The 27,807-nt window shown below is 45.4% G+C and overlaps 1 protein-coding gene across 2 annotated transcripts in view; it reads right to left on the bottom strand.

Annotated features, from left to right (window-relative positions):
• The window catches only part of GPC3 (glypican 3), a 144,800-nt gene that overhangs the window by 55,553 nt on the left and 61,440 nt on the right, over positions 1–27,807 (bottom strand). For both annotated transcript variants that reach the window (XR_014318429.1, XM_082771210.1), the window contains exons 3-5: positions 25,579–26,273; positions 4,846–4,979; positions 2,639–2,764 (exon numbers count right to left, since the gene is read on the bottom strand). Coding sequence is in view for 1 of the 2 variants with exons in the window: in XM_082771210.1 (XP_082627336.1) it covers positions 2,639–2,764; positions 4,846–4,979; positions 25,579–26,273 (955 nt within the window). In the remaining variant the exon portion in view is untranslated. The remainder of the gene's footprint in view (positions 1–2,638; positions 2,765–4,845; positions 4,980–25,578; positions 26,274–27,807) is intronic.

Raw genomic sequence — 27,807 nt, 5'->3', positions numbered from 1 at the left:
AGATGCATTGGAAAAAAAAGCACTGAGCACATCCAGACCAGGACATGGTCACTCTCTGCTGGTAATAGAGCACTGGGATAAACAGGACAGAGTAAATACCGATTCAGAAAAAACACAGGAGCAGCAGCTAAGCTTAAGTGCAAGGAATGAGCATCTCTCCTGTCAGCATCCTCCAAAGCCAGTATCCAATAAAGCAACGTGTAAACATGACAATATGGAGTATATTTTATATGTAAAAATCCTAGAAGAATCAGCCCCTTGTTTGGCAGCAGTAACACATAAGGGACAAACTACATTGTTCAGCTTCCTGAAATTAATACAAGGGATTCAAAAACACCAAGTTTCTTGTAAAAAGCAGCAAGCTGGAATTTGAATGACCGACAATTGCATATTAGTCCAGCAGGAGGACTACTTTATCTCTGCCAGAAACTCAAGCATATAATGGGCATTCTCAGAGCAGTTTAAGAAAGATCTCTGTAATGAACAGTTGCTTGGCTCCCTCTTGGGGAAAAGGCTGAAAAAACTGGTGGTTAGGGGTACTCAAACACTGTTACCTTGAATGTACCTTTTTTTCAGGAATCCTCTCAGACTCTCTGAAAAAGATACCATGCTGCGAAGTCCAAACACCTGAAGCTCTCAGTTTGGACCGTTTTGGCTCCACATGAAGCAGCACAATTGGCTTTACATACAATTTAATTACATTTCTTTCAACTTGAAACACATTTTGCAAATGAAGACTTAGTTCAGCTTTATTTAGCTGAGGTTTATCCTGTAGTTTCATCAGCAGAAACACTGCCACATATGACAGACTTTAGTAGCTTATGGAAGAGAGAGGGTCGCCCTGGGAAGCACTACGGGTGCACATGCTAAAAATACATGGCAAGAAAGACTTAAAAATAAGTGGCAGGGAAGTCCAGGCATTTAAGGGGCAAGAACTAAAATTTCTTGCTCCATGCAAGCAGCCATCCTTACCACTTCTGTGCCCAGCCAGCAAGCTTTCCTGTCCAGGGCAGCTGTGCCCCCTCCATGGCACAGGAAGGGGATGGGGGTTTTCACACTCATCTCACAGAAAAAAAAATATATATTTTCTGACTGCAAAGGACCTGTTACTATTATTTCATAGGAGCTGGGAGAGGAGGCTACATCCGCATGATAAATGGGAGCGGGGGGAAGGAGGAGAGGGGTGGAAAGGCAGTGTCTTCAAGAAGAGCAGAGGATGTCATCCTCAATGTAATAGTCAGGCAGTTGAGAGCTGAAAACATGGTAACCCTTTTGTGTATATATACTTCATCTTCTCCTTGCCTTGCCCCACCTGCATGCTGTGGCACCTATGTGACCTACCATATCATGCCACAAATGCCACAGCTTGGTGGCAGAAAATCTAGGGTGACATCTCTGCCCTTGACAGTCTACAAGTATTCTCAGCAAAAAAGCTAAGACAGGCTATCATCTAAAACCATTTTTAAATCTGCAAATAACGTTGAGCTTACATTTGTAGGAGGATGGGAACTCACCATTTTTCCACTGCTGCCACTTCACCCAGCAGTGATTTCAGCAATGCCTGGAGCAGGGCCCTGGCAAACTTCTGTAAGCAGAGATCTCACCATAGGTCCCTCCCCCCCCGCAAAACCGCAGTGTTTGTGGTACTGTTTTGAGATTTAATTTTTTTTTTAATTAACAACCAGTGAGGCAATATTGAAATGTTTTCCCCTCCAGTTGCACTTCTCTTATGCAAAGAAGATTTCCCAGAACTAGGTACAGACAGAGGACACATTTTTCCTTAGGCAAAGTAGAAAGTAGGTACATTTTATTAAAGTGTGTGATGTTAGATGCTTGAGTAATTTTTTAAAAATACATATTGACGCTATTTTAGTCCCTTCAGTATTTCAGGTCAGTATTGCAAGTGCAGGCTAATTACCACCGGAGGTTACTGATCAAGAAGTCATAATTAATATTTCAACATTTCACAACTTCCTGAATTTATTTCTATTTCTTCCCTTATGCAAACTACTTAATAGCAACGGATGCTTTGCAGAGTAGGGTTATTAGAGGAGATTTATATATAATTATAAAAAAAAACACTTCCAAGTTCTATTTCCACATTCTTTAACGTTCCTAAGGGGCATTTTTTGCAAGGGAATGCACCATCTCTATTAACACTTCCTTCCCCTTTATGCTATTAATCCTTTTCTTGCCTGCCTGCATTCACCTTACCATTACAACCAGGACACTCCCAAAACCCTCTGCACATGCCCCTCCACACACCTACTGCTGCTCCCAGGGAGCAGCGCTGTGCTGAGCTGCTGCTTCTCCACTTTCTCCAGCTCACTGCTACCAACCCACCACAAAAAAAAAATAAAATTAAAAAAAATAAAATATATATATATATATATATAAATGCTTGTAGCTATAGGGTTTTCACAGCAGAGCACAGAAAGCTCAGTGGAGGGCGGCACACGACCACGTCTCCCTTTCACATAAGCTTTGCTCATCGACCTGAGCTGCAGCACAAGTGAACACCAGTTCTGTTAAAGGTTTAAGGGAATGAGCAATGTCCTGGCCAGAGACCACTCCCGCACCTGGTTAACTAAAGATGAGCAGTGCTGGGGAAAGGGAGGGGAAGGGAGACATGATTCACCTCTCCACGACTTCTTGTCCGTTCCAGCAAAAAGTGTCGTTCTGAACAGCAGAGCTGTGGGTGCAGATGTATTCTGGCAAGCTGCTGTAAAAATTGCTGTGAGACTTCAGCTTCATAATGAGTTCCCTGGAAGAAAGGGGAAAAAAATGATTCTCAGTCAAAGGAAGCAAAGAAGATCACGGTGGCAGATCAGAGCAGACACTCTCAGCACAGACCTGTACAGGGTAACGATGGGTTTCATGGTGCATTCTCAAAGATGCATGATTTATAGACATATGCGTCAAGCTGGCTACAGGATCACAGTCGGCATTCAAAGGGGCAGGTTACACTCAGGAACACAGGTCTGCCCTAGGAAGGCAGGACTGGGGGAGCAGGAGCCTGCAGAACCACAGATCTGGCTCCCCTCTGTGGTGGGCCCCCCATGCTCCATGGTGCCAGCCAGCAGTGACAGGCAGCCAGGCAGAGCAAACTTGGAAGAAACGGAGAGCTGCTCTTGAGGGGTGGCTGCAGGCTGGGGTGCAGGAGGGACCAGGCTCCCTCCATCCCTCTCCCATTTCCCCGAGCAGGAGTTTGCTGGGGTTCCCGGACACTTGGGGTCTCTTCTCCAGTCCAAGCTCCCAGCTGCCAGCTGGGGGCAGACGAAACAAGGAAAAGCCGCCCCAGAGCCAGGGAAGGCAGCCTGCTCGCTAGCTCTCGTTTTTTGCTGTCCAGGCTGTGTTTCTGCCCAGATCAGACCGACACAGCCTTGCAGGCAGAGCTCGCAGCAGACAGAGGCAACCCGAGTCCTCCCCCAGCCCACCACAGCACGGCCTGCCAGCACCCTGCAAGCGCCAGCCCATCTGTCCCTAGCCATGCCAATAGCCAAGGGTTTGGTTGGAAGGTCCAAAACCTTTCCAAAGGGTTGCTAGTTCAGCCTACAACCTCCCTGCACACGTCTAAGGGGTGCTTTGGACAAGCACCTTCTACATTGTACTGTGCTTACTGTGTGAAGAGAGGTAAAACCTTGCCATGCAAAGTGAAGCAAGCCCTGGGTCTTCAGTTCTGCCAAGCCCTAAGCAGGACAGGTCCTACACAGCACATCACACCCAGCTCAGCCCTGCTCCCCATCCCACAGACCCCAAAGGCATCAGGGAGAATGGACAGAAGGAAACCTTCCTGCTGACCGCAGCTCCCAGCAGGGCTCTCTCAGCGAGGGTCTCAGCGAGGGCAGAGAGGAAAAAGGAGAAACTCCTCCGTATCTGCAGGTATGAGCTCATGTAATCTGTTGCAGCAGATTTCATTAGTCTGCACAGCCCTCAAACGACATCCCCGGCAGCGCCTGGGCTGCGTAACCCTCCGACATGTCGAGACAAGGGAGGAATGCAAGCCCTAGTGCTATCTCATGGGAACCATACCAGGAATGTGGCCCTGTTGCTCTGTAAAGGAAAATCTATCCAAGTCAGTCCATCCCCAGTTCCAAAAAGGGCTGAATCTGCCCTTTTCTCTTCTGCAGAGATTTTTTTCATATTCAAGATAGCAGTAAAAGCACAGCACACTTCCCGGTGCACTGTCAGATCCATAGGGGATGCATGGAGGGCTGCTTCCCCTACCACACCAGCATGAGCCCACTGAATTACAGCTTCTTTTTACAGCGTGCAGCCCTGCAGGAAGGAAGCACAGGCTGCAATGCCAGGAGTGGCAGCACCTGCTTCGCTTTGAAAATATTCAGAGAAAAAGGCTGTTAACATTCCTGAACTACTGTAAAAGGCTGCACAGAAATAAAGTGAAATAGGCCCCCTAGCCTACACGCTGTTTCATGCAATGATTTAGTCCAGAGCTTTTATACCTATAACTGTACCTGTGAGCGTATTTGGCACTATAGCAATGCCCAAGAAACTCAGACATGGCATTTTGTGTATGAACCTCGGTGCCATGCCTAACACATTGCACAGAAGTGAAACAAAGATGAAAAGCAGGGGGCGGTTTTATAAGTTAAAAAAAAAAAAATAACATCAGCATAGACGCATTAGGTGAGAAAACACAGGTGTAGACACCTCGATGTGCTTCACAGTCAGTCCCAGAGCAGCTCTGGTGTTCAGAGTCAAAACCAACTGCAATCAGTAAGGGAAAAAAGGGGCTCTTCCATCTCCCTCCACAGGGCCAACCCATAGGGGAACTGCCCCTGCATCACGTCACGCAGGCACTGTGTTCAGCTTGAGCACTCTCACCTCCTCCTGCTCGACAGAGTCTCCTCTGGCTCTATGTGAGTCACCTTCAGGACTTTCTTGTCAATAAAGAGGTCTTCAGGGTAATTAGCTGATCGATACTGCCTCTGCTGAGCATGGCCACACAACCGGCTAATCTGGAAAACACAAACACAGCAGCATGAGGAAATTTCACGGCCAGAAAAACTGCAGGAAGACAGCTGAGATGCACACTGCCACCTGCACAATGACTTTTTAAAAAGGCATGCAGTAAAAATACAGGAGAGTTAGGAACCCATGTGCTGCTGCCCACCTCCACCAACCCCAAAGTGCCCAAACCACTCTCAAAGCGGATTTAGGACCCTAAGTTACTTTTCACTTCAGTCACCATGTGTAAGGTAGTTTCAGGGACAAATTTTACAGTGAGATAGGTAGCAGAGAACACACCAAGGCACTTGCTCTCCCTGCAAGTATGGACCCATTTGTTTCTGACTGAAGCCTTTTAAAGACATCACACATTTCACCTTGGCAGGTGAAGCAGCCTGTCCTGAGAGAGATGGGGGTGTCTGGGGACAGTCCTGCACCACAGCCTCGCCAGGGATGCACACACCAAGGTGCAGGCTGAGCACCCTCATCCTGCTGAACCCTGGTTTGCAGATCAGGATGACGGTCAGTCTGCTCCCTCCCATTTATACACCAGTGTCTGAAAGCAAAGTGTTGCCCTAAGGATGCAAACCAGCTCTTGTACGAACACCCCCTCTGCGGAAGGGAAGGCAGGAAAACTCAGGAAACATTTTTGGGCATCAAGGGGTTCCTCATAGCCGCAGGCATGCCTGACAGAGCTCCCATGTGTCAGGGTAAACTCATGTTGGCAGAAGGGGGGCTTAAGGTATTCCCTACTACTTGTAGCACCTTGGGATGCCATGCTCCACCTCTCTAGCCAGATTTTTAGGAAATATCTTCCCTCCAAATACCAATTCTGATACCTCCATCCTACAGCTCAAGGCAGCTCAGCATCTGCAGAGCCTGCACTGCAGGTACCAAGGGATAAGCGTCATACATATTGCTAATTAAAAAAAAAAGAAAAAAAAAAAAAGAAAAACATGGCCTAAAATACAGCAAGCATTATTGCTACAGCCCAGCCATGCCATGGGAGGTCTTGATTAACAGGTCTCTGTTAATGACACAAATTAGCTCATTAGCATACAGATGATTCGGTGAGTGGCTGCAGTGGTGAGAATCCAAAATGCCTCATTAAAGCTCTCCCGCACAGCCACTGCCCCATGACTCAGTGCCGGCTGTGCAGCTCTGCTGCAGTCCCTGCTGTGGGTAGATTTGTGCCCATCTCCTCTAGGAGACCAACAAGGGATGACCGTCCCACCACATCACCACCAGGCCTGCTTGGTCCTGGAAATCTCTCCTTTTGACCCACCCCAGGCTACTTCTGCTGGAATCTGTCACGCCTTGCTGTGAGGAGGACTCAGGGATGACAAAGGCACTACAGCCAACACCATTTCCCTTGAGACTCATCCCACCACCCACATCCAGGCTTGGGTCTGACCACATACCTACAAAACATCCATTCCTAGCAGCACCTCATTTATCTTCGCCCTGCACCACACTGAAGCGCCAGATAACTACCAGTTAACAACACACCAGAGGCAAAAAGCACCCCCACCGCCCAAAGCTACAAGCATCTGATGTGCGAGGAGAACAGATTAATTCCGTTCTATTACATCCTGCATTTGGGTGGGCAAATAAATTAGTAATGTCACCTGTTTCATTATCAAGAGCAGCACAGTTTGTTTGCTCAGGCTGCTGTGCAATACAGAGTAAGAGAGGAAGCACGCAGGAGAACAGGGAGCCAGGCTCTGCAGTTTATGGTTTGCAGCATAGTGGGAAGAGGCACTGCCACCAGTCCCCTCTGCACCTATGGTTCCCTCCCCAAGCAGCTCCTCCTGCAGCTGTAGGCACATTTTCTGCAGCATCTTCCCTTGTGTCCCCACTGCCCACCCTTGGCTGTGTTTCCTCTCTGCTTTGCCAAACCCAAGTCCTGCAGAAGAATACACCAAGCCTGTCGCCCTCCCCAAATCACGGGACAGGCTTAAAAACCATTGGTAGGAAAGGAGACAGAAAAACAGGCACCACATTTTGGGATGTTTTCTTTGCCTCTTGGGTTTTTGGCAGGAGGGGAGCTTGCACAGCAGAGTGGCACAAGGCAAGGATGCACTGCAGGGCAAAGGGCTGGCCAAACAGGAGCTGCTGGGCTTCCACACAGCCAAGGGACCGCGTCCAGAGATGGCACGAGTTAAACCTAGCTGCACGCTGCAAGGAAAAAGGAGCCAGAGAAACATGAGATGAGACATCCTTGGAAGCGTTTGTATGCCTGAAAACACACCCATTTTTCCAAACTTATTAGTGGTACCAATAAAAGAGTCCAGCCTCCCCCCAGACCTTGGCTGATGCATAAGAGGCTCTGTCCTTTGCCGTGCCACATCCTGCACTCTGCGCTGGCTGGCGTCACCACCCCTGCAAGGGGCAGACTGGCAGGAGAGCAGGAAGACGCACGGGGCACACATCATGCCCAAAAGGTGCCCTCTGAGCCTGGTGGAGTCTGCGGAGAGGGGATCTGCCACTGGGAAATGACAGATATGCAAACATTGTGGGACACAGGGCACAAAAGTAATGACAAAAGCTCCACCGCTGCACCCACACTCTGCACAGGAATGCAAAGCAGAGGAGAGAAGCAGGAAAAGGTCGGTTATTTTAAGCAGCCATTGGTGATGATTCCCTTTGATTTTTCCCCAGCTCTGAAAAGCCCCCCCTGTCCTTTTCAAAGCCCGCCTTTCAGCTGGTGAAGCCTATTGAACTCTGAGAAGAGCAAGTCCAGGATCAAGGCTTTTTTTCCAGGATGCTGAAGCGCGCTGAATGGGAGAGGAGGGCCCGAGTGACAGCAGGAACAATGGCATCATCTGAGACAGCACTCAAAAAGCAAAGCACCCGGGTGGACCAGGGCTGTGTGACCAGGCCGAGCACCAGAGCCATCCCCAGGCAGACACAAACTGAACCTGCAGCTCCCTCAGCCACCGGCCGTGGGCTCCACACAGCAATGGGGCTTTGCAGGAGCCTATAAGGGATGGAGCTGCAAACCACGCAAGCCTTCCCACAACCGTGGACCCGAAACGGGGCAGCATATGAAATCTGCATAGCTAGAAGCTAGAAAGTTTGAGCAGAACATGCAAGTTTTTACTTAATTATTTATTCAAGGACCAATTAACCTTCTCAGAAAAAAAAAAAAAAAAGATAAACCTGCAACCCATCTTGTGAAGTCACAGCCAAATGACTGTCATTTTTAGTCAAAAATCCGTCTGGGATTTGAACATTAAACAAAGTGAGAGAACGTAGAAGTAACAGATTGCCTGCTCATTTGCAGGGGCAGAATCGCGTGCGCTTACGAGGGGGGAAAGACTTTCACAAACCATCTGCCAAAGTCTTCTGGGCCACAAGTGGTCCTGTGAAACATCTCAGAAATCATGTTTCCTTCCTTCCCCTTTTCCAAGTCCCAGCTGCAAGCTAAGAAACACACAGACTCAGTTCCCCAAGCTCTTTCTTTTACCCTGCGAGAGTGAGAGTCAGAGGAAGGTGGCACGTCAAAGCACGTGTGCCAGGCTAATGTTGAGCAACAGCAGGAATAGGTGGCTGCCTCCTGCTGCGAAATTATGAATGTGGAATTGAAAGCAAATTGACAGAATGAAGCTGTCAGCTCTTGTCCTTGGGCTCTGCAGCTTTGAGTGCTATCAGAGGCATCATAAACACACGAGTCCTTATCTAAAGTATATTCAGTGCAAGAACTGTGCAGTGCACTCTCATTCCTCATCACATACATGCACTGTCCCAGAACAGGCTGCAGCGTGAAATATCAAGCCACAAAAACAATAAAAATAGCTTTTTTTTTTTGGTTTGTTTTTGTTGGGGTGGAATGGGTTGTTGGTTTTTTTACTTAGTTTTAGGAGAATCTGCCAGTCCACCAAAAACTGCTATCAGGACACACAACACAACCAAAACCCTCCCAGCTCCCCAGACTTTTTAAGTCCTGGTGGCTTTGGGGGTTTGTAACAGCCAAAGCTATTTCCCTGCCCTGGCTCATTAATAAACATACTAATTCCTTCATTTCATTAGCCTCCTCCAAGTGAGCATAACACAGTTGCAGGGGGAACACTCGACCTCCCATCAATCACCCCAATTTCTTCCTCACAGCTTCGGGGAGCCCATCCCCACAGCCTCCTGTCTGGGGACAGTTCCCACACCGGGCAGGAGGCAGCTGGCTCTGAACGCCCCTGGGAGCCAGGTAATGGTGCAGCTTCAGAGGGAGCATTGATTTGAGAGGAGCCCAGGGAAAACCCTAATGGAGCAGTGCGATCAGCCCATTTTAATGCTTCCTCATTAATTTAGAGTAAGAGGTGTCTGAGGACTGCAGGGAACCTACTTGCGGCCACATGGAAGTGATGCGCCGTGAGCAGCCAGGGAGCAGATACGTCCACACAGCTACTTTATCCAAGTCAACTGCAAAGGTGCAAAGCACAGCACTGGTGCATGTGGGTGCACACAAGCCAATCGAAACTGGGACCAGTGGGCTACAGTTAATTGATACTCAAAAACAACGATGACCACAGCACCGGGTTCTGCACGAAGCATCACAGCCGCAGTGCAGCTGGTGGAGAGCAACCCCCTGCGGGCACCCTGCAGCAGGATGGCAGCACCAGGGCCACCATCAGAGCCATCCCACGAGGCAGGGTGGCTGTGCAGGGGAAAGCCTTTTGTACCTTGGCAAGCAAAAGTAGCTGGGGAAAAACTGGGAAGTAGCACATGTGAGCCTCACTACCCATCTGAGCATCTCCTTTCAGAGAGAGAGCGTATTCTAAAACTAATTCCCTGGAAGCTTTAAAAAAAGCTAATCAACGCTCCCTTGGAAGATAAGAGGGCATTAGACATTGCTGGATACCTGCTGCTGTTGCTTCTTGTTCAGACCACAAGCTCTAAAGGACAGCTTGCTGTACTTAACCTTTGCTTAAACTCTACATGGAGTTTCCATTTGCCTTCTCTGTGAACTCTTCTGCTTAAAGATTCGTTCTCCAGGAAGACACAGCACCACCTCCCCCTCCGCCCCCCAAGGGGATGGTCTCATTTTTAAAGATTTCCTCCTGCAATCTTCTCTGCTCTCTGTAGTTCACATATGTCATTTTATACCTATTTCTGAGTTTCCTTTGGGAGAAGCCGCACATTAAACTGAAAAGCGATTAACTATTATAATTGATTTGAATACAGACTCTGAAATGGTGATTTGCTACAGTATGCAGCTTCACAGAGAACAGAGTATCAAAGACATCAAGAAAATGTGCTGCCTTTGTTGGTACCCTCAAGCCCCTGAGCATCATTCATCCCACATGGGAACCCAGTTTGGCCAGTAACTCTGAGAACTGGAACACAGCTGCCTGCATTGGTGCTTCTTCCCTGTTCCACATTTCTTTTTCACAGCCCACTCTGCTAAATGTCACACGTATCATTAGCGTTATAAACAGGGTACAAATGCATTCTTTATCTTCTAAGTCACCATAAAAGTGAACCTGAAGTCTATTACTCAAATGCTGCTATAGAAATCAGCTTAATTAAATTCTAAAGGGCTTAAAACAAAATATACATTGTGATGATGTGGGATAGAACATAAACTTTTTAATAGTAGTAACCAAGCACATTTACCATTTCTACAGGTGTAATAAAAATGCTAATATATGTTAATGTTTAGTCTGTGGTTAATGTTTTGTCTTGTTAATTTCCCCAGGGCTTTTATTACTGATTTAAATCTGTCACACTACTCAACTGATTGCATTGCTTTCCACAAACTCTGTGGCACACTCTCAAACGAATACTGATTAACAGAAGTGAATAAACATTTAGCTAGGACAAACATTCTTATTATATGCTTGTAATCATTATATACATTTTGTCAGAAAGATGTGAAAGAAACAATTCCCCGCTCCCTCACTCTTTCCACAGCACAAAATATGTTTATGGGCTTAAAAATTAATTTACAGCCCTTTATTTTAGGAGGCACATCATTATTAAGTAAGTAATGATTGTTCTGGTTCCACGCACTCAGGCAGGAACAAACTGAGTATGGTAACATAGATGTCTTCTACACGTATTTCTCTAGAATTCCTCATTAGTGGAGCACTGTTAATAATCAATTCTGTTATAGTACAATCCATTATTCAGACATCACCTTGCAAGAATTACATAAGAAACAGCATCCTAAACAATGCTCGCAGAGCAGCAGGAATTGCAGGAAGTGACCTGCTCTCCATGCCGAGGAGAACAGCGTTTAATAATGCATTACCTTTAAATAATGCAGTGCTATAATGTGTAAAATGCACACCAACACTAATGCTTAGAATAACAGAGCGTCTGTCACACCAGTGCCCGTGGTGACGCTCAGCACATGCTGCAGATGCTGGGGGACTCCTGCAGTTACCCGACCTGGTTACACTGAAGGCCATCACCACGATCTCCAGACCCCAAGGGCGGTAAGGATGTCTTTGTAAGAAGGAAATATAACCACGCACTTCATTTTTCATCATATCCTCCACACAGAGCGGAGCGCCACAAGACGCTTTGCAGAGGCTCAGCGCCGCAGCGGGAACACATGGCTTGGGGAAGACCCATCAGCACCCCCGCCTGCTGCATGAGGGCTCAAACAGCTGAAATCAGCTGGGGACTGCCATGGCATTCCCATTACAGCATGCCACCCCATGCCCACTGACATTCAGTGCTCGATGTGTACGTGTGCCAGGGCACCTGAGGTGTCCCACTGCAGCTCCCACCCCTGCTCCGACCCAGCTCCTCCACCACGTGGATGCCCTTTTGCTCAGAGAAGCCGTGACCTCAGTTTGAGTCGAGCCCTTTCAAATGTGCATAAAATAATGCAAACAAGATGTTTCTTCTTTCTAGTGTCCCCAGTATGCAGCATTTAATCCACCAGAGAAAGCTGCTTTGTGTTTAAGGAAAAGGCTGTTTATTGTTATTTATAGGTAGAGAGGAAGCTGGGCTAAATGAACACAGTTGTTCATTCTGCATTTATAATCTATGACATTCAATTAAAGCACAACTTTTGAAGTCAGTGTTTCCCTCCAGTGTTTTGTTAATTCCGTATTTAACACAAAATTGGGTATTTCATTTCTTATGGTCAGAGCTAGGCAGCAGACTGCAGGGCATGAGCCTGGTGCCCTAGCACAGCCAACTGCCAGGATTAGTCAAGCAAAAAAAAAGCGTTTGCTTAATTTTCAGCACACGCTTATGCAGTTTTCCCAAGTGGAGACATTTCCTGGAACTGGGCCCCATAGCATACTAATGTACCTATTATGTTTTTAAGTTAGATCTATGCAATATGATGTTTCTTAGACAACCGAGCCATGGCTTTATTCCTGGAAAGAGACGGCAGCCTTGCCTGAAAAATGACAACATAGCAAAGCGAAAACGTGGAAGCAAAATCCAGAGCACAGCAGGAGTGAGCCAGACTAACCAAAGCCATGTCGAGGAGCAGTGCTCAGTGCCCAAAGTCCACCCCTTCATCTGAAGCTCTGAGGCCCCAATGCACCGAGCAGCTCCCACAGGGCATGACTGCTCCCAGCCCCCTGCTGCCATCATACCTTCAGGACTCTGAGGCCCCGAGGAGGTTAAAGTTCCCAACCCAACCACCTGATTTCGAAGCCATTGCTGAAAGAAAGACCTTGATAGAAAATCTTGACTTGAAGTAACGAAACTTATTTCTGCTACGGATGTTACTACATACATGTACAATGCAATTATACAGTTGTGCACGCTACTGTACCATTGCTACTGCAGGTCCCAAGAGGACCCTCCCATTGCAGAGAGTTTTATCTATCCCAATGGAGACTGGGGTAAAGTTTGGGATGAGTCCCAAAGTAAAGGTTTGAGGGATTATCAGTCTCCACCACAAATTTTCTGCATCTCTACCTGTTGCACAGCACCAGCGTACAAACAACCCCTTTGAGAGCACCAAGTTCAGCACATGCCATGAGCCCAGGCTCTCGCCAGCAGCAGCAAGAAGGCTGCAACTCACCCACGGGCAGCAGCCAGGAACCGGAGTCTGGGGCAGCCCTGCCACCCATGGGGGTCACCCCTTGCAATGTGCCACCAACACCGATGGGGCTGTGGAAGGGAGAAACAGCACAGGGCAAACACGGGAATGAGGAGGGCTCAAGGCAAGCGGGGTTTGTCATTTGCTATTTTCCTTCCCTGAGTTAATTGGTTTCCTTTGTAGATTTCTGTGGACTTTAATATCATACTGCATTTTTTGCCTACGGCACTACAGAAACGAACAATCAGGGAAATAAATTCCTAGCAGCTTAATTTAGAGAGGAAAAACAGATACCTGCTGTCAGTCTGGAACATAAGCCAGCAACCTGGAGACAGGGCCTGTAAGAGATTATTTAAGAGCAGCAGTGTCAGCTGGGTTGCAAATGTGGTCAATATCCACTGGCCAACTTGCCCCCTGTAGCCTCAAGCAGAGATTCAATTATTCTTTAAGAAATACATTGATAAATAATTAAAAAGTTACTGCATGACTTTTTAAACCAGACTGATTCAATTTTGGAAGTATAAAGACATTATAATGTGTCAGCTAGCAATTAGCTACTGTACACTGTTTATTCTTGAATATAATCTTTGGGTAGAAGGGTAATATTCTTGGAAACGCAGCATTAACTTGTTCCTCAATGACTTTAATATGGCTCCTTTCAAATTACTGCTCATAAAATCTCGGGGAAGAAAAAATCTACTGATGATATCCACATCTCCTTAATTAGTTCTCTTTCTATCAGCAATCCAATAGCATAATATTTATACAAAAGAGAGCATGCAAAGCATACTGCTAACACTGCTTTAACTGGTGATGTCAAAACAAGCGGGTAAAAAGCATTGCTTGTTTTGCAGTCTGTGCAGATCTGCACTCACAGGTATACACAACTTTTTAGATTTATACTTCAATAAACTCTTGTACTGAAACCATCCCAAAGGTTTTTTACACCACAAACAGCATTTTTTGCTATAAAACACCCTCCTCCCTTTCCATGCTGGGAAGGGGCAATGGAGCTGAACAGAAAAGCCTCCAGCCCCAAAGCCCTCAGCACCCGGCAATCCCCCCCATCCAACCATCCCGTACAGAGGACCATAACCCTACTTATTTTAACTTTCTCACAGGAACAGCCCCCAGCAGCCACCTTCTGCCTTCTCCAACCTCCTTTCATGTTCTCATAGACTAGTTCTGCTAAAACAACAAGGCTGTAGGCACCAACGCTCATCAGATCATTTCAGCAGTTTTTAAGCTGCTTAATATCTTCAGCAGAGTAATAACAACACTTCATGTTCCAGCTAAGCCCAGAGGACTGCCAGGGTTCATTATCTGGCCACCTCCGCACCCGAGAGGCAGCGATGAGCAGCCTCGAGGGACACAGGAGCCCTCCCAGGAGGGTCTCCTTGCCGAGGGGTGCACGGGGCTCTGCCCATGGCAGTGCTGCAACCTCACCAAGCAAAGACTAAAATAAAAGTGCAATAATTGTTAATAACAGAAAGTGGTAAAAATTTCTCAGCACAGCAGAGATTAGCTGCTGGTAAAATTAATCCATTCAAGGCTAACAAAGGCTTCAGGAAGGCCCTGTGTTCTTCATTCACAGGGATTTTATTCATCTTTTGATTTTTTTCTCAGTTTTGAAGCAACTAGATCCATTTGTATTTTTTTCCTCCTGGCAGCCAGTTCTAGCCTTATCCAATTAAAGGTCAGCACCAAGATAATTTACCCAAAACATGGCAGACAAGGTAAAAAGACTCCTATTAGATTTTTGCTCACGATAAAGGAATTACATTTTTCCCAAAGACAAATCAGGCTTATTGAAAATGTAAATCATTATTTTCTATAAAGATGTTTATATCTTCAGGGCTTTTTCTTAGACTTAGTTGTAACACATCTTGTTTTTACATGTACTGTGGTTAGTACAATTGAATTAAAGAATGACTTACAGCAGTAGATTAGGTTCTGCTTGATTGAGAATATATTTATAATGGAAATCGGTATGCACTTTTAACCTCGTTACAATGCTACTTTATGTCTGATTAATATATTAAAGCAACTCATTCAGCAATAAGCTGTTTGCAGACAAGTGAAATGAATTTGATTTTTTAATCACAATTCCTTTATTGACATTGACAAATTAATGTCTAGAATCTGATTATCAGAAGTAAATTCCAACAAATTTATACCCAAGTATCCTAAAACATGGGGAGAAAGCACTGGACTGAAAGATTCTTTAAATGCATTTTTGAATATCTTCACTTTGTGCTCACTTTACAAGTTTCCACAACTCACCAAAAAGATAACATCGTACCAGTATCTCCAGGTAGAAAATGCTCCAGAAGTGGTTACTTGCTCCTAACCAGTGGAGAAACAGGCTGGTCAGAGCCACCCCGGCATCACCTTCTGGAGTCCCCACTGTCCTCAAGCACCCCCAGCTCCCTAGGCTGTTCCTCAGAGAGGAGATGAGGAAGGACAGTTTCAATACCATCACAGGCAGGTGCAATATCAAATACCTGCTCTCTGGTGCTCTGCGGAGCAGCTGCATGAAGTTTATTTGTACAGTGACACCGATCAATACACGCTATCCAAGAGTTAATAAGGTTTAGAAAGAAGTAACTCAGAGCATGCCAGTCACCCTCAAATTATCATCAGTAACCACTGGGCTCACTTGCTCTATCCCTTTCCAGGTCAGTGTCTCAGAGCATAATCTCTACCACAGCAGATAGCAGAGATGAGAATTAGGTGTGAAAATTGATTAGGTTAGAAAGATATACACCTGCATAAAGAATTGCTAAATTCACCAACTGCAAGTTTGATTTTTTTTTTCCCTCTTTAAATAGGAATAACTGTGCCAAAGTAGCTGTAGGCTATCAACACAGCTTTCTGCAGCCAGCCTGTTCTTGCTCAAATGAGTCTTTCAAAGAATAATTCAGTTAGCAGCAAACTTCACCCTCATGCGTACATCTGAGAGCAGGCTCTGCACCCTCGGGGATTTATTAGTTGGGGAAACACAACAGGTAGAGATGATAAACGCCACCAGTGTGTTCTGCCACAATCCAAAGAGGCTGAAAGCTCAGGCTGCCAGCAGCAAGGGGTGCACGTACCAAAGTGGACAGTTGAAAAATCTGCCTCAACTCTTTTTCTTTTTCTTTTTTTTTTTTTTTTTTATAAATGTATTTGTAGACGGTATCTTTCATGTCCAGTACCTCAAAGCTACTTTATAATAAGATGTAAAAATGATATAACGTACAGCTCAGAGCATTTACCACACGCCAGCAGAGAATTCAAAATGAAGCAGAGTACTCATTGCAACCTCGTACCTCATTTTCTGCAGTGCAAAACAAAACACTGCTGATCTGCCTGGGCAGCTCTGGGCACTATTTCTGCTTTGCAGAGGACCACTTTTAAGTTTCTGTTTTGTTCTCGGTGCATTCATCAGCATTGCTAATAGGACAGTTGGTTATAGTTTTAAGGCAGCAACACTCACGAGGGTTACTGTCACTGGAAGTAAACTCAGAGCAGTTAACATGAAGGATGCCCTGTGAATGACCTCAGATGGAGTTCTTGGTAGAAACTGCAGTCATGGATAATGAAGCCAAAAGAGGGGTTAGCGCAAAAAGCATTAATAGATGGATATTTGTGAGCATGAGTCTCGCATTGCAAAGCTGTGGGACTTAGCAAGGACACAATCTTTGAGAAAGGAAATGGACCAGAATACATTTTGCAAATAAAGAGTTTATGCTCATAGAGGATGCCCGAGGCTGCAGCAATCTAGATGACAAGCAAGGGAGCTGTGTCCGCAGGGGTGACACTTAGGCATTTTATCTCTATGTTAAAACAAAGATATCCAGCCAGTTTTGAGAAAATCTCAGACACAGCTCCCTGATTCCCCAATTAAGCTTAGAGAGCAATGCTTGTCTGAATGGAAGAAAGGTCTGGACAGAGCTAAATACAAAGCAAGGCAGCTCGTGCTACCTTCCCCAGGGCTCATCCAAAGCCTGGCAGGTCTGTCTGGACCTGGCTCCTACACTGCCCCAGCAGCAGAAGCCAGGGGATGTAATGAGAACTGGTCACAAGAAAGTATGTGGGGGATAGGGCTTACTACCCAGTATGAAAGCTGTTTCATCCCTTCTCACCAACAGTGAGACTGTGCTCTGCATAAAAATCTGTCACCAACTCTTAGGAACAGTTCCTCTCCCACTTCTCCCCAAAAAGCAAACACAAGCTCCACACATCCACCTGCTAGGCTGTCTGCTCTTATACCCAGCGATTTCCTCCCATGCGGCCACACACTTGGACTCAACCCAGACACAAAAATGCCTCCAAGTCACAGCCACTACCTAAATGCCTCGGGATTTTTCTGACACTGTGATCTTTGGTTCAACTTAAATTATTTTTTTCTCTCAAATTCATTTGCTTCAAATCTTCACATTATGTCCTTGATCAATATGGTTTACTATAAAATGATGCAGTTTGAAACTCTGAAGCCTAAGGTCCAGCACCCAAGGAACACAGACTCCCTTACACCCCTTCCTGCAATAGTCTGTTTTAGATATGATCACCAGCTCTCCTTTTCTACATCCCAAGCATCCCATGTTCAGCTGTCAAACACAGCTGTCATGGGAGCTAGAAATGACAAGAGAAACTAGGCTCCATTAGAACAACTCTGACCTAACTGAAACCAGGACATCCGTGCAGTAAAGTTGTATAAAACTGCGCAGCTGCATGCAATCATTTCCAACAGTTAAGACAGTTTGCTCTGCCACCGTTTCTGCTAGCTCTTACCACTAATATCAAGGCATCACAGGACCAAATATCTTCTTTAATGTTTGGGAGCCAGTTGCACAACAACAAACCAGCTCCTCCACTAAAACAAGGAATAGGCCAAGTCACAGTATGCACAAACAGGTACACAGAACCAGCAATTAATCTGCACAAGATCTGTAGGCTTCTTGTGACTTCAGCTGAGAAAAGATGCAAGACATCCTGCCGCGTGCAGCCTGCATGCATCTCACTCACACCATAGCCAGCACATGATTTGAAGTGAAGTCAAGCCGGGCTCAGTGGGCACCATATGATATTCCCTCCCATAAAATGCAGCAGCCTTAAAAAGCTCTTTTTATACCGCAGACTGGCAGGCATAAAGTTGCCACCAACTGTGTGACCTGCCTCTGACTGAAGTCAACAAAAAGATCTGTGTGAGCTTCGAAGCAAAGTTAGGTTTGGCATCAAACGTGTTGTCGGAAGATGCACCCCATGCTGCTGCGCATGCATACAAGGAGGAGGGCGCAGCAGCAGCAGCTACCTTCCACTTTTAATTGAAATAAGCATCACTGGAAATTCCACTGAAATGCCACAACATGCCAGGGGCCAGCACACATCCAATTAAAAGGACAAAAGAGCAAAAAAGGAGAGGACAATATAAAAGTTATGAATAGAAGCAAAATCAAATGCTATTTTAAATAAAACCCATGTTGTTATTCAATGGCATTTCCCCTGGCTTTGCACCAGCAGGTTTGAGCATTGCTGGCCACATCTGCTGCTTCCACCTAGCGGCCCCGCGTGCTCATGGCTGGACCCAGTTTGGTGACAAACCGCACCCAGAGCCCCATCGTGCTGCCACAGCGAGCAGGAGGCAAGGGCAACACACCACTTTGCCCATGCTGGAGCCCAGAAGAAAATGGGCAAGGCTAACCAACGACTGCAACATGTGAAAATGTGCTGTGTCCTTTAGAAGCAGAGCTTTTGTTAGTAGAATTAACTAACCGTGCAACAGCAATGACCTTCCTCCCTAGGCCAGACAAGGTTACCTTTCAGTAGGCTGAAAATAACCTCTGAGCTTCACTCCTATTGAGGGTCAAGAGCATCCATGCCAAGGTCACTTCCAAAAGCAAGACGCAGACCCGTGACTCACTCATGCACATTTGAGCAGCATTAAACCTGCAATCTAAGGCCAGAAGCAGTATGCCAGAGTTGCTTGATCAAAGTTTTTTGATACTGGGTTGCAAAACTGCAGGTGTGAATAATTTTTGTCCTTGTTCTTTTAGAACCAGCTAAGCCACCAACAACGTAGGGATTTATAGATCAAAATCAATGCTTTACTATTCAGTGCTTTGCTACATGCTTCCCAACTATCAGAAAAATCTTTAATATCTGAACCTCTTCAGACAACTAATCATAATAATCCCAAGATATTTGCACAGGAACAGGAACTTTGCTGATACTGTCCTTGGTGATCAGGTTTATTTTCATCCTGCAGCAGGAACAGATGCTTGCTTTAACATGTCTTATCAGGCACATTACACTGCATTATCACAAAATGGTTAACAGAAGTACATGATAAATGCACCTTGGGATAACTATGAGTGGGTCTGAGCTTACTGAAAACCAAAACCTCACCAGCATTTCCAGCTTAAAGTGAAAAATGGAGCTAGCTACCAGCAAGCATTAGAGAGCAGCCTGAGGATTAAACTTTTCCGATAAAGAAACTGAAAATACAGAGGCAGTACATCCAGCTGACTATCCCATGAGCTATGCCAACAGAAAGCAACCCGCATTAAAAGTACAAAGAAACCGATCTCAGTGTCTCAAAGGGAATGACTTCTCGAACAGCGCTGTAATTTCAAAGCTTGCCTCAGAAGTCTCTTGCCAGCTCCAGCACAGAAAGAAATCCATTAACAGATAGGAAAACTTGCCAGGGCTCCCTGCCACCACCCCAGCAGTGTAATCCATGGAGCAAAGCAGCTTCCAGCTTGGTACCAGGGAAGCTGCCTCCAAAGCAGCCCCTGGGCAGCACCCAGGGCAAACTGCACCAGCCCCGCTGCTCGATGCTCCACAAGTACACTGAATCATCACATATGGAGAGAGATGTCATTTTCATCCCTGCAAAAGCTCCTTTACTTATGTATTCTTGAATTCCATTCCTGTGCATCTGCAGGTGCTGCAAATTTCCACACTAATTTGCAACAGCAGTGCTTCTCTCAATGGTGCTACTAGCAATCAAAGTAGTCAGTTATATTTTCACCATGCTCAGGGTCTCCTTAGCAGGGTTCCCAAAAAAGTGAAGTGCAAATGAGGCCCACCTCACCTGGCCCTGCCCACTCTGGGGGTCTCCCAGAAGCTTCACATGGCCAACACCACAGTTGGGTTCAGACCCAGCACTCAGCCTGCAGTGGGGCAGCTGAGCTCTCCACCTCCAAAACAAAAAAAAAAAAAAAAAAAAAAAAACACAGCCTACCCAGCTGCCTTGCACAGTGGCTTCACCTTCTCTCCTCACCAGCTCTGCAGCACCGCTATATCACCTATTTAACCCAAACCTGAGCAGTGTTTTATAAGTGTTTGCAGCAAAGTGAAGGAGTAGGATCTGTTCACAGTGCAAGCACATCAAGAATGGCACCCTGCTCCTATACGGCGCTGGTTCCCTTCCTCCAACATGTTCCCCCCCTCTGACCACAACCCGTTGAACAAAGGTCTGGCTACCCTCGTTTGCAATTCACCTAGACTTTCTAGAAACTCAGACATCAATCCTAAGTGAATAAAAATGTTTTGCTGAGCTCCCTGCTGTTTTCTTTCTAGGCAATACTCCACCAACAGAGAGCTGTGCACCTCTACTGTAAGGAAAGCAGCAAAGTCTCAGCAGCTCTGTCAGCCCATGGCTTTGTGTTTATACTGAAAGATAAAAATCTGAAGCTTACTGATATGTTTTTGAGTGGCAGGTTTGTCGGTGTTTTTCATAATTTACTTTTGCTATGAAACTTGCAAGACCAATCAGAAAGATCTTGTATTCCTTTGCAGCCTGCTCTTATTCCTTGGTTTGGCTGTGCTACAAACATATCAGCTACAGAGAATCTTTTGTGTCCAACCTTCATTACACTAGCAGGTACAGGTCCTGCCATGCAGAGAATCTGCTGTGCAAGTCAGGGATCAGCACCCTGCAATTCCACATCCAGAGGTACACCACAAGACAGTTAAAGGGAAAGAGAAGTCCTGCCAGCCCCACGAGAAGGGCTGGGAAGTGACATGTGCCCTGCCAGACATGTATCTCAAAGTAGCTAATAAAGCCAAAACTGAATCATTTTCTCTGATGAATCTCATCTGCAGTGCATACCCCCTGCCCTTCACATGCAGTATGTGGCTGGAGCATCAACTCAAGCCACCCACCTTTTCTCCTTTGGGTCTCGCTGGGCTATGCATTGCCTTTTTCCCCGCTCTGTTGGGATGGATTCAAAACCCTAATGAGTTACAGGGAGGAAAAAAAATATTTATGTAGACAACTTACTATCTGTGTCAAGTCAACAATCTTCACCTCAACTCCACAACCTTTCAAAATAAAATTGCAGTGCTGGCTTAAGGTAGGGAATCCCAGAGGAGGATCAATGATTAGCTACGTGAGACACCCAGACCTATTGTCTCTCATGGACTTTCAACAAGAGAGAAGACATTAACTTCGAGAGGTGAGGGGATTGAATATTTTATGACATTTATTTGTACTGCATCTCTGTCTTTTTTTGTGGTAGAAAGCACAGACCGACTATAATTGCTGCTCCCTGCATTCATGATTAAAATATCTAGAAGACATAGAAGTACTAGGTACTGTTTCAACATGGAAGAAAGTATCAGACAGGAAAATCTATAGTTTATAGATACAGTGCTAGACAGAATATTTTTCCCAATCTACCCGGAGACTCAGCCTACTTGACAAAGTATTTTAATAGCATAGTTTAGGGGGTGACATTTTTAAACAGAAAAGTTGTAGAACTTATTAAACCTAACACCACCATTGCTGACAAATTAACTATTAAAGCAAGGCTTTGGGAGGGAACTGCCTCCTGCCATAATGCTATGGAATTCATTCTTCTGCATTTCCATTTGTTCACCAGGAACACCACCGGTTTACGTTTAAATACATGCCTGAAGGCACGTGATTTTCACATGCAGAGCAACAGCAGCATGACTCCGTGTCTTAGGGTCTGCGGAGCTCCACAGAAACCTCCCTCGAGGCTCTGCAACACCTCTGGAGCTGAGGTTCAAACACCCTCTTGTAGTTAGGTCTGCTGCAAGCTACAAAACAGGTCCAGATCCTTCTGCAAATACCTGCAACACAGCCTAAGGGTGGCAAAGAGGGACAGAGGAGCAGCCACGTGGAAGAAGGATGCTTTGCTGGGTAATACCCACACTGATCCAAAACAACCAGGAAAAAACAGTACCATTGTAGAAATGCCATCAAAGACAAAACAAAGAAGTCTAAAGGACAGACAAGGGCAGTAGTGTTGTTATTCAGGCTATAATCACTATGGACATGGAAGGTAAGTTTTCCATAATTCCAGTAGATTTAAACGACAATTAAATAACCTGTGATTATGCTTAATAACATATAGGTGAATTGAACTTTGCCTACAGAAATGCTTGTGGCCAAAGTCAGAAATAAAACAGGATGATACAAAAAGCCAGCAATAGAGTAAAGCCCCACAGTTTCAAAGACAAGTCCTGTGGCATTTTAGACTTTGATATGGTGATGGTATCTAAAAACAATCATATTTACAGGATAACAGAAACTACAACTGTTTGCTTCCAGGTATATTCTTTGAAACTTGATATGTGCTGATAAGTTTAACAGAGAAACTTTCATTCCAGCACAACCAAAAAAATTGCATTCTATCACTTACGGGCAGAGATGTTTACCCCAGATCCCAGACACATACAGACCAACAGAGCTGGACCATCTGCAACACTGTAGTTATAACTGTCAGCTCTTCCATTACTGCCCTGTTCCTCTACTGAACAGCTCACAGCTTCATTTGTAAAAAAGTTCCTCCGGGCTCAGGTTTGACATAAGAGTTTGAGCTGAGCAACAGTGGTATTTTAAGAATAAACTTTAAAGACCCATTGGCCATCCTCTTTTAGTGACAACTGATGGACACTTGGCTTGCTTGCCTTGGATTTTTTCCTCTGCACTCCTATAACTCAAAAATGTCTTTAGAGCAAATAAAAAGAATCTCTCAAGTATTAAATAATCAAGAGGAGTTATGCTGAAGTACCTAACTATATATGGCACTAATGAATTCAAACTACTCTGTCAAGTACAAAAGCACTGAATTGTTATGTGGTGCTCAGTGTTGCTGTTGTTGTTTTATTATTATTATTATTTACAAGGAAGTCAATTTATGGTCTGATTTGGCAAAGGATGGGCAGATAATGGCTCTACTGCCATGGCTTGTATTAACTTCAGCAGCTCTTTGTCTACTTGTTCTCCCACAAACGCATTTTCAGTAGACAGATAGTCTCTATTTGATAATATAATTGACAGTCATGTTTCTTCACTGTATACGTGGAAGTCTTCAAGAAATAATAATTAATAAAAAAAAAAAAAAAAAAAACATTTTTAATATTGTGCCAACAAGGTAATAATATGGGAGGAAAAACTTCTCATTTCAGGACCATACAGCAACACATACTGCATGTGCTTGCACAACCTGGCACGCAGCCCATACAGGCAGTATTTCCATTCTGCCTTCCCATCTACAAGCACACCGTGTTTACTGGTGCAAAACATTTAGGATGCTTTCACTCACTGTTGAATATGGCTTTCAATCTTTTGAGAACAAATACCATGTTCTACACACATTACGTGTAGAAGGAAGTTTTGTTTCTTACTGCCCTGAAAATGCCAATTGGGCTCACAGTTTAGCTAGGTTTTCCCTCAATATACTTCACCACCACTTGTAAATGAGTTGTCTATCTCACCTGCCCTAAAGCTAAACCTACAATTACATCTCTGCTCCTTTGCTGTTCCTGAGAAGGATGAAAGGTTCTGACCAGCTGAAGCTTTATTCCTTGATCATGCAACACTGAAGAAAAACATAACAAAATTAAAATACAAAATAAAGCAAATTTCAGAGTGTTGTCTGTGAATTTATGCACTTTGTCCTCCTTAGCATCAGCTATGCGGAAACTCCAGGCCAAGCTACTAGCAGAGCAGCTTCTCTGTCCTCTAGCACAGTGGATAACACCTCCCTGGCTCCAAAATATCAGAAGTTGTGCCTGGCAGAGCTGCTACCCTGGGACCTGGAACCTCTCAGCGGTCTGAGGAGCACAAGAAATGCTTGTCAGGCTGCTGTTAGGGATTTTCTTCACAGAGGAGCTAAGGCATGCGGTCTTTGACAAGCAGCTTAAAAAACAATGTCCTGTAAAGTACCTCAGAGCCCTGGTCACAGCCACCTCCTGGTCACCGCAAGATGTGCAATGTAGCTTCCTGGAGATTTGGTCCCTAAATCTCTCCCAGGCAATAAAGGGAGTTTGCACCATATGTGCCAAACTACCCCAGAGGTGTGAAACCACCAAGGTGCCAGCACATCAGTCCACAGTCCTCACACGGCACATCTCAGGCAATCAGTGAGCAAAAGCGGCACATAAAACGGCACAGAAGAGTGCTGTTGGCTGAATGCCACATAGGTCAAAATCCATAATCCAATCCATTTCCATGGCCCGAAAAAAGATAAGTTACTTACAGTGCAAGTACTACAGTGACCTACATAGACACAATTCTTTTGTAAACAGGAGTCAAGAATGACAGGAACAAGCAGCTAACAGGGAAACGGTGGCAGATTTTAATCACTGTTGGCTTTAAGCAAAGCGTAACAACATTCCCGCACCTTTGCCCACATCCCCGGCTCTACCCTACCTGCATGGAGCAATCAACTGAGAAAATCAACCAAGAAAATCTCTTTTGCGAAACAAGCGTTATGTTACCGCATTCCATTTATCCTTGGCATTCAAACAGAGCAGCACTATTTTCTGAACAAGAAAGCCTCAGTTTCTCAGGAGGCTCAGAAATTCACACAATGTGTTTTTAAAATGTCAGGTCACTCCTAATAAATAAGAAATAACCTTACCCCTGGGATTAAATGCAGCCCAAAATCGGAATGAGTTACCAATACAGGGAAAACCAGACCTCTTAGTAAATCAAGAAACATGGAATGTCACAGTATATGCCTCTACTTGGCATCTACCTGGAGGTATATTTTAGTGATGTTAAGTGATGAAGAAACAGTTTTCTACGCTGCTCGGCTCCATGACCTTTGAACCACAGATGGTCTCTTAAAGACCATCCCCCAGGATGCCCAGCACACCAGGACAAAGAGACCACAGGGTAATGCAAGTCTGGCCCCTGCTACTATAAACACATTTAATTTGAGGTTTACTACACTTCACATCAGAATGAGTGAGACAGGGGACACCTAGAGAGCAGGACATCCTTTAAGACCTACCCAAAGCAGGAAGAGTACCCAGGAAGAATGAAAGATGCTGGGATGTCTCAGCTCCTGATCTACTGTCCTAGCTACAAGGCTGATGCCAGAAGGAATCCACACCAATCTGACAAGAGGTAAAGCCCTAAGATGAAGCTCAGTTCCCACAAACAGCAGTTTCAAATGCTACCAAAAGTTTTAAAAATCAGAGAACTGAGGAGGAAGTAGAAAGGAGCTGGAAATCAGAGCATGTGATGATTTTTGGCTGGTGGAGAGGGATGGATTGGTTACACCACATAGCACATGTGGTATACAACCAAGCACTGCTGTGGAAAAGAGCATGAGGAACTGCAGAAAACCACTCACAGTTGCTGAGAGTTTTCCTTCGTTCTTCTGCACGTAGACGACTGCGTCCCGCACCAGGGAGAAGAGGTTCAGGAGGACATGCTCCATGTCATAGATGCCGTGCATGCCTTTGGTCAGCCCCTCCAGAGAGCTGATGTACTCTCGCCAGTGGTGGTCAATCTCTACGACGCCCGCCAAGCATCCGTGCATCACCGCACCACAGTATCCAACACAGGGCTTGGCCATGAGGAGCCCCTGGCAGTGCGAGCAGTACCACATCTTCAGCAGCGCTCGTCCACAGTCCTTGCTGAATTTCAAGTGGTCAGTAGTGTTTATAACCTCGATCCCCAGGTTGAGTGCCTGTAAAAAGACTCGCGTGGCTTGAAGCGACTTGGACACCTGCGTCATCATCATCTTAGGGTAGTTACCAAAGGCTTTGAGGTCTCTCCTGGCTGCCCGCAGGCATTCAGTCATTTCTACGGAGGGATCGGGGAAGCCAGGATTAATCAAATGAGAGTAGACCAAGGGGAATAAACTGTCAAAAAATTCATTTATCATGTCATTGACACTGATGTCAGAGCCCAGTATGTACAGTGAGACATCAGTAAAAAGTTCTCCAACAAACTTAAGAGCTCTGGTCCCCATGCTCTGGTAGTGGTTCCTAAACATGCTGTTGGTGAAGTTTCTCGCATGCCGCACTACAATTTCAAAGGCTTCTGCAAAACAGAACAAAAAAAAAAAGTTAAGATGATGAGATCAGAAACAGGGAGGATATTATAACACACCAGCTGCAAAGGCTGGCCCCATCCTGCCCACTTTGGCTCAAAAGCCTGCCAACAGAGATGCCTGCTGCAAAACTGACCATCACCGTCAATTTTCAGGGGAATGCATATATTCTTCAAAGACAAGCTACATTTCAAAATGGCAAAAACTATGATCTAGTTAACATTTCAGCTTTTAAAGAAAATATTGATCCAAGAAAAGGGCTAGACTGCAATTTCATTCTCTCCCTCTTCCATATTGATTTGAAATTAACAGAAGTTCTATCTCAAGACAATTCAAGACAGAGATAAATGTTTGACAAACTATATAGTGTTGAAAATCAGGAAACAGCAAATGCTGACATTCCATTATGAAAAGAAAAATATATACGAGTTTAATCATGGAGCCAACCTTCAGAACCAACTCCTCACTAAGTATCCTCAAAGTCACTCGAAAAGCCTCTGCAGCTCCATAGTTTTCCTAAATGCACTAGGATTCACTTGAGCTGCAGATCCAACATTTTATCTGCCCTGGACATGAGCTGTTCCATAGCCCAAAGGAATGCTGACAGGCAGTGACAGCATCCATCTGTGGGTGCATGGCCAGGTCGCTCTCACACACATCAGGCTGCACCAAGCTGCCCAGGAAGCTCAGCAGCAAGTTTCATACTGAGACCGATGACTTGCAAGAAAAACCAGTGTGCATTTTCCCCTCTCTTCCTTCAAAGAGGCAAGGACTTTCTGCACACACCTTCATGCAGCAAGCAGGAGAGCCTCCAACAACACAGTCACCCCGCAGTTATTCCTTTAATTATAGTCCTGACCAGGAGGCTTCCAAAATACCCAGCTATGTGAAGACAACCTATCTACACACTCCCCACTCCTGTCCCAGTTTGCAAGTTAAAGCACTTGTAGGGGAGGCTACGAGTGCAAACTAAATTCCTTTTCTTTGGCCAAATATCACCACCAGCCTGCATCCCATTCTCCAGGGCACTGGTCATAAAATGCTAAAAATAACGAACAGCCTCTCAGCTCACAGGTCACTGACACCCTGCGATGTAGCCGCTCTCAGCTGTGTCACTCTGGAAACATGCATCCAGGCTCGATTTGCATGGAAATTATTCATGTTCAATAATTAAAGGGAATGTTTAATTTTTAAAACCATAAGTGTTATTTTTTCCATTTGTTAAGCCTGAGGTGCAGCTGAGCGTGGCCTGACGCCTCTCCACAGGGGTTTGATATCAGCGTTATCACAAGCAGTGGTGGGCCCCACTGCTCGCCCTGCCTGGCCTCTGGCATTAACCAACACCTTTGGAAACCGCCACGGCTCCAGCTCTCTGGACTGTTTCTCCCCAGGCGCACACACCTTGTAGACAGGGACCCGATGCTTTTTGCTGTCCCCCATACCAGCGTGCAGAAAGCTACAGCGCAAGCAGCAATCAAAGCAGAAATTACCAAATAGAGGTTTTCAACCCAGCTGGTGCGTGCC

The sequence above is a fragment of the Aythya marila genome, assembly GCF_965140915.1.
Source record: "Aythya marila genome assembly, chromosome: 13".
In the NCBI taxonomy this organism is placed as follows: Eukaryota; Metazoa; Chordata; class Aves; order Anseriformes; family Anatidae; genus Aythya; species Aythya marila.
The sequence above is the reverse complement of the archived record's forward strand: the minus strand, read 5'-3'. Positions and strand labels throughout refer to the sequence as shown.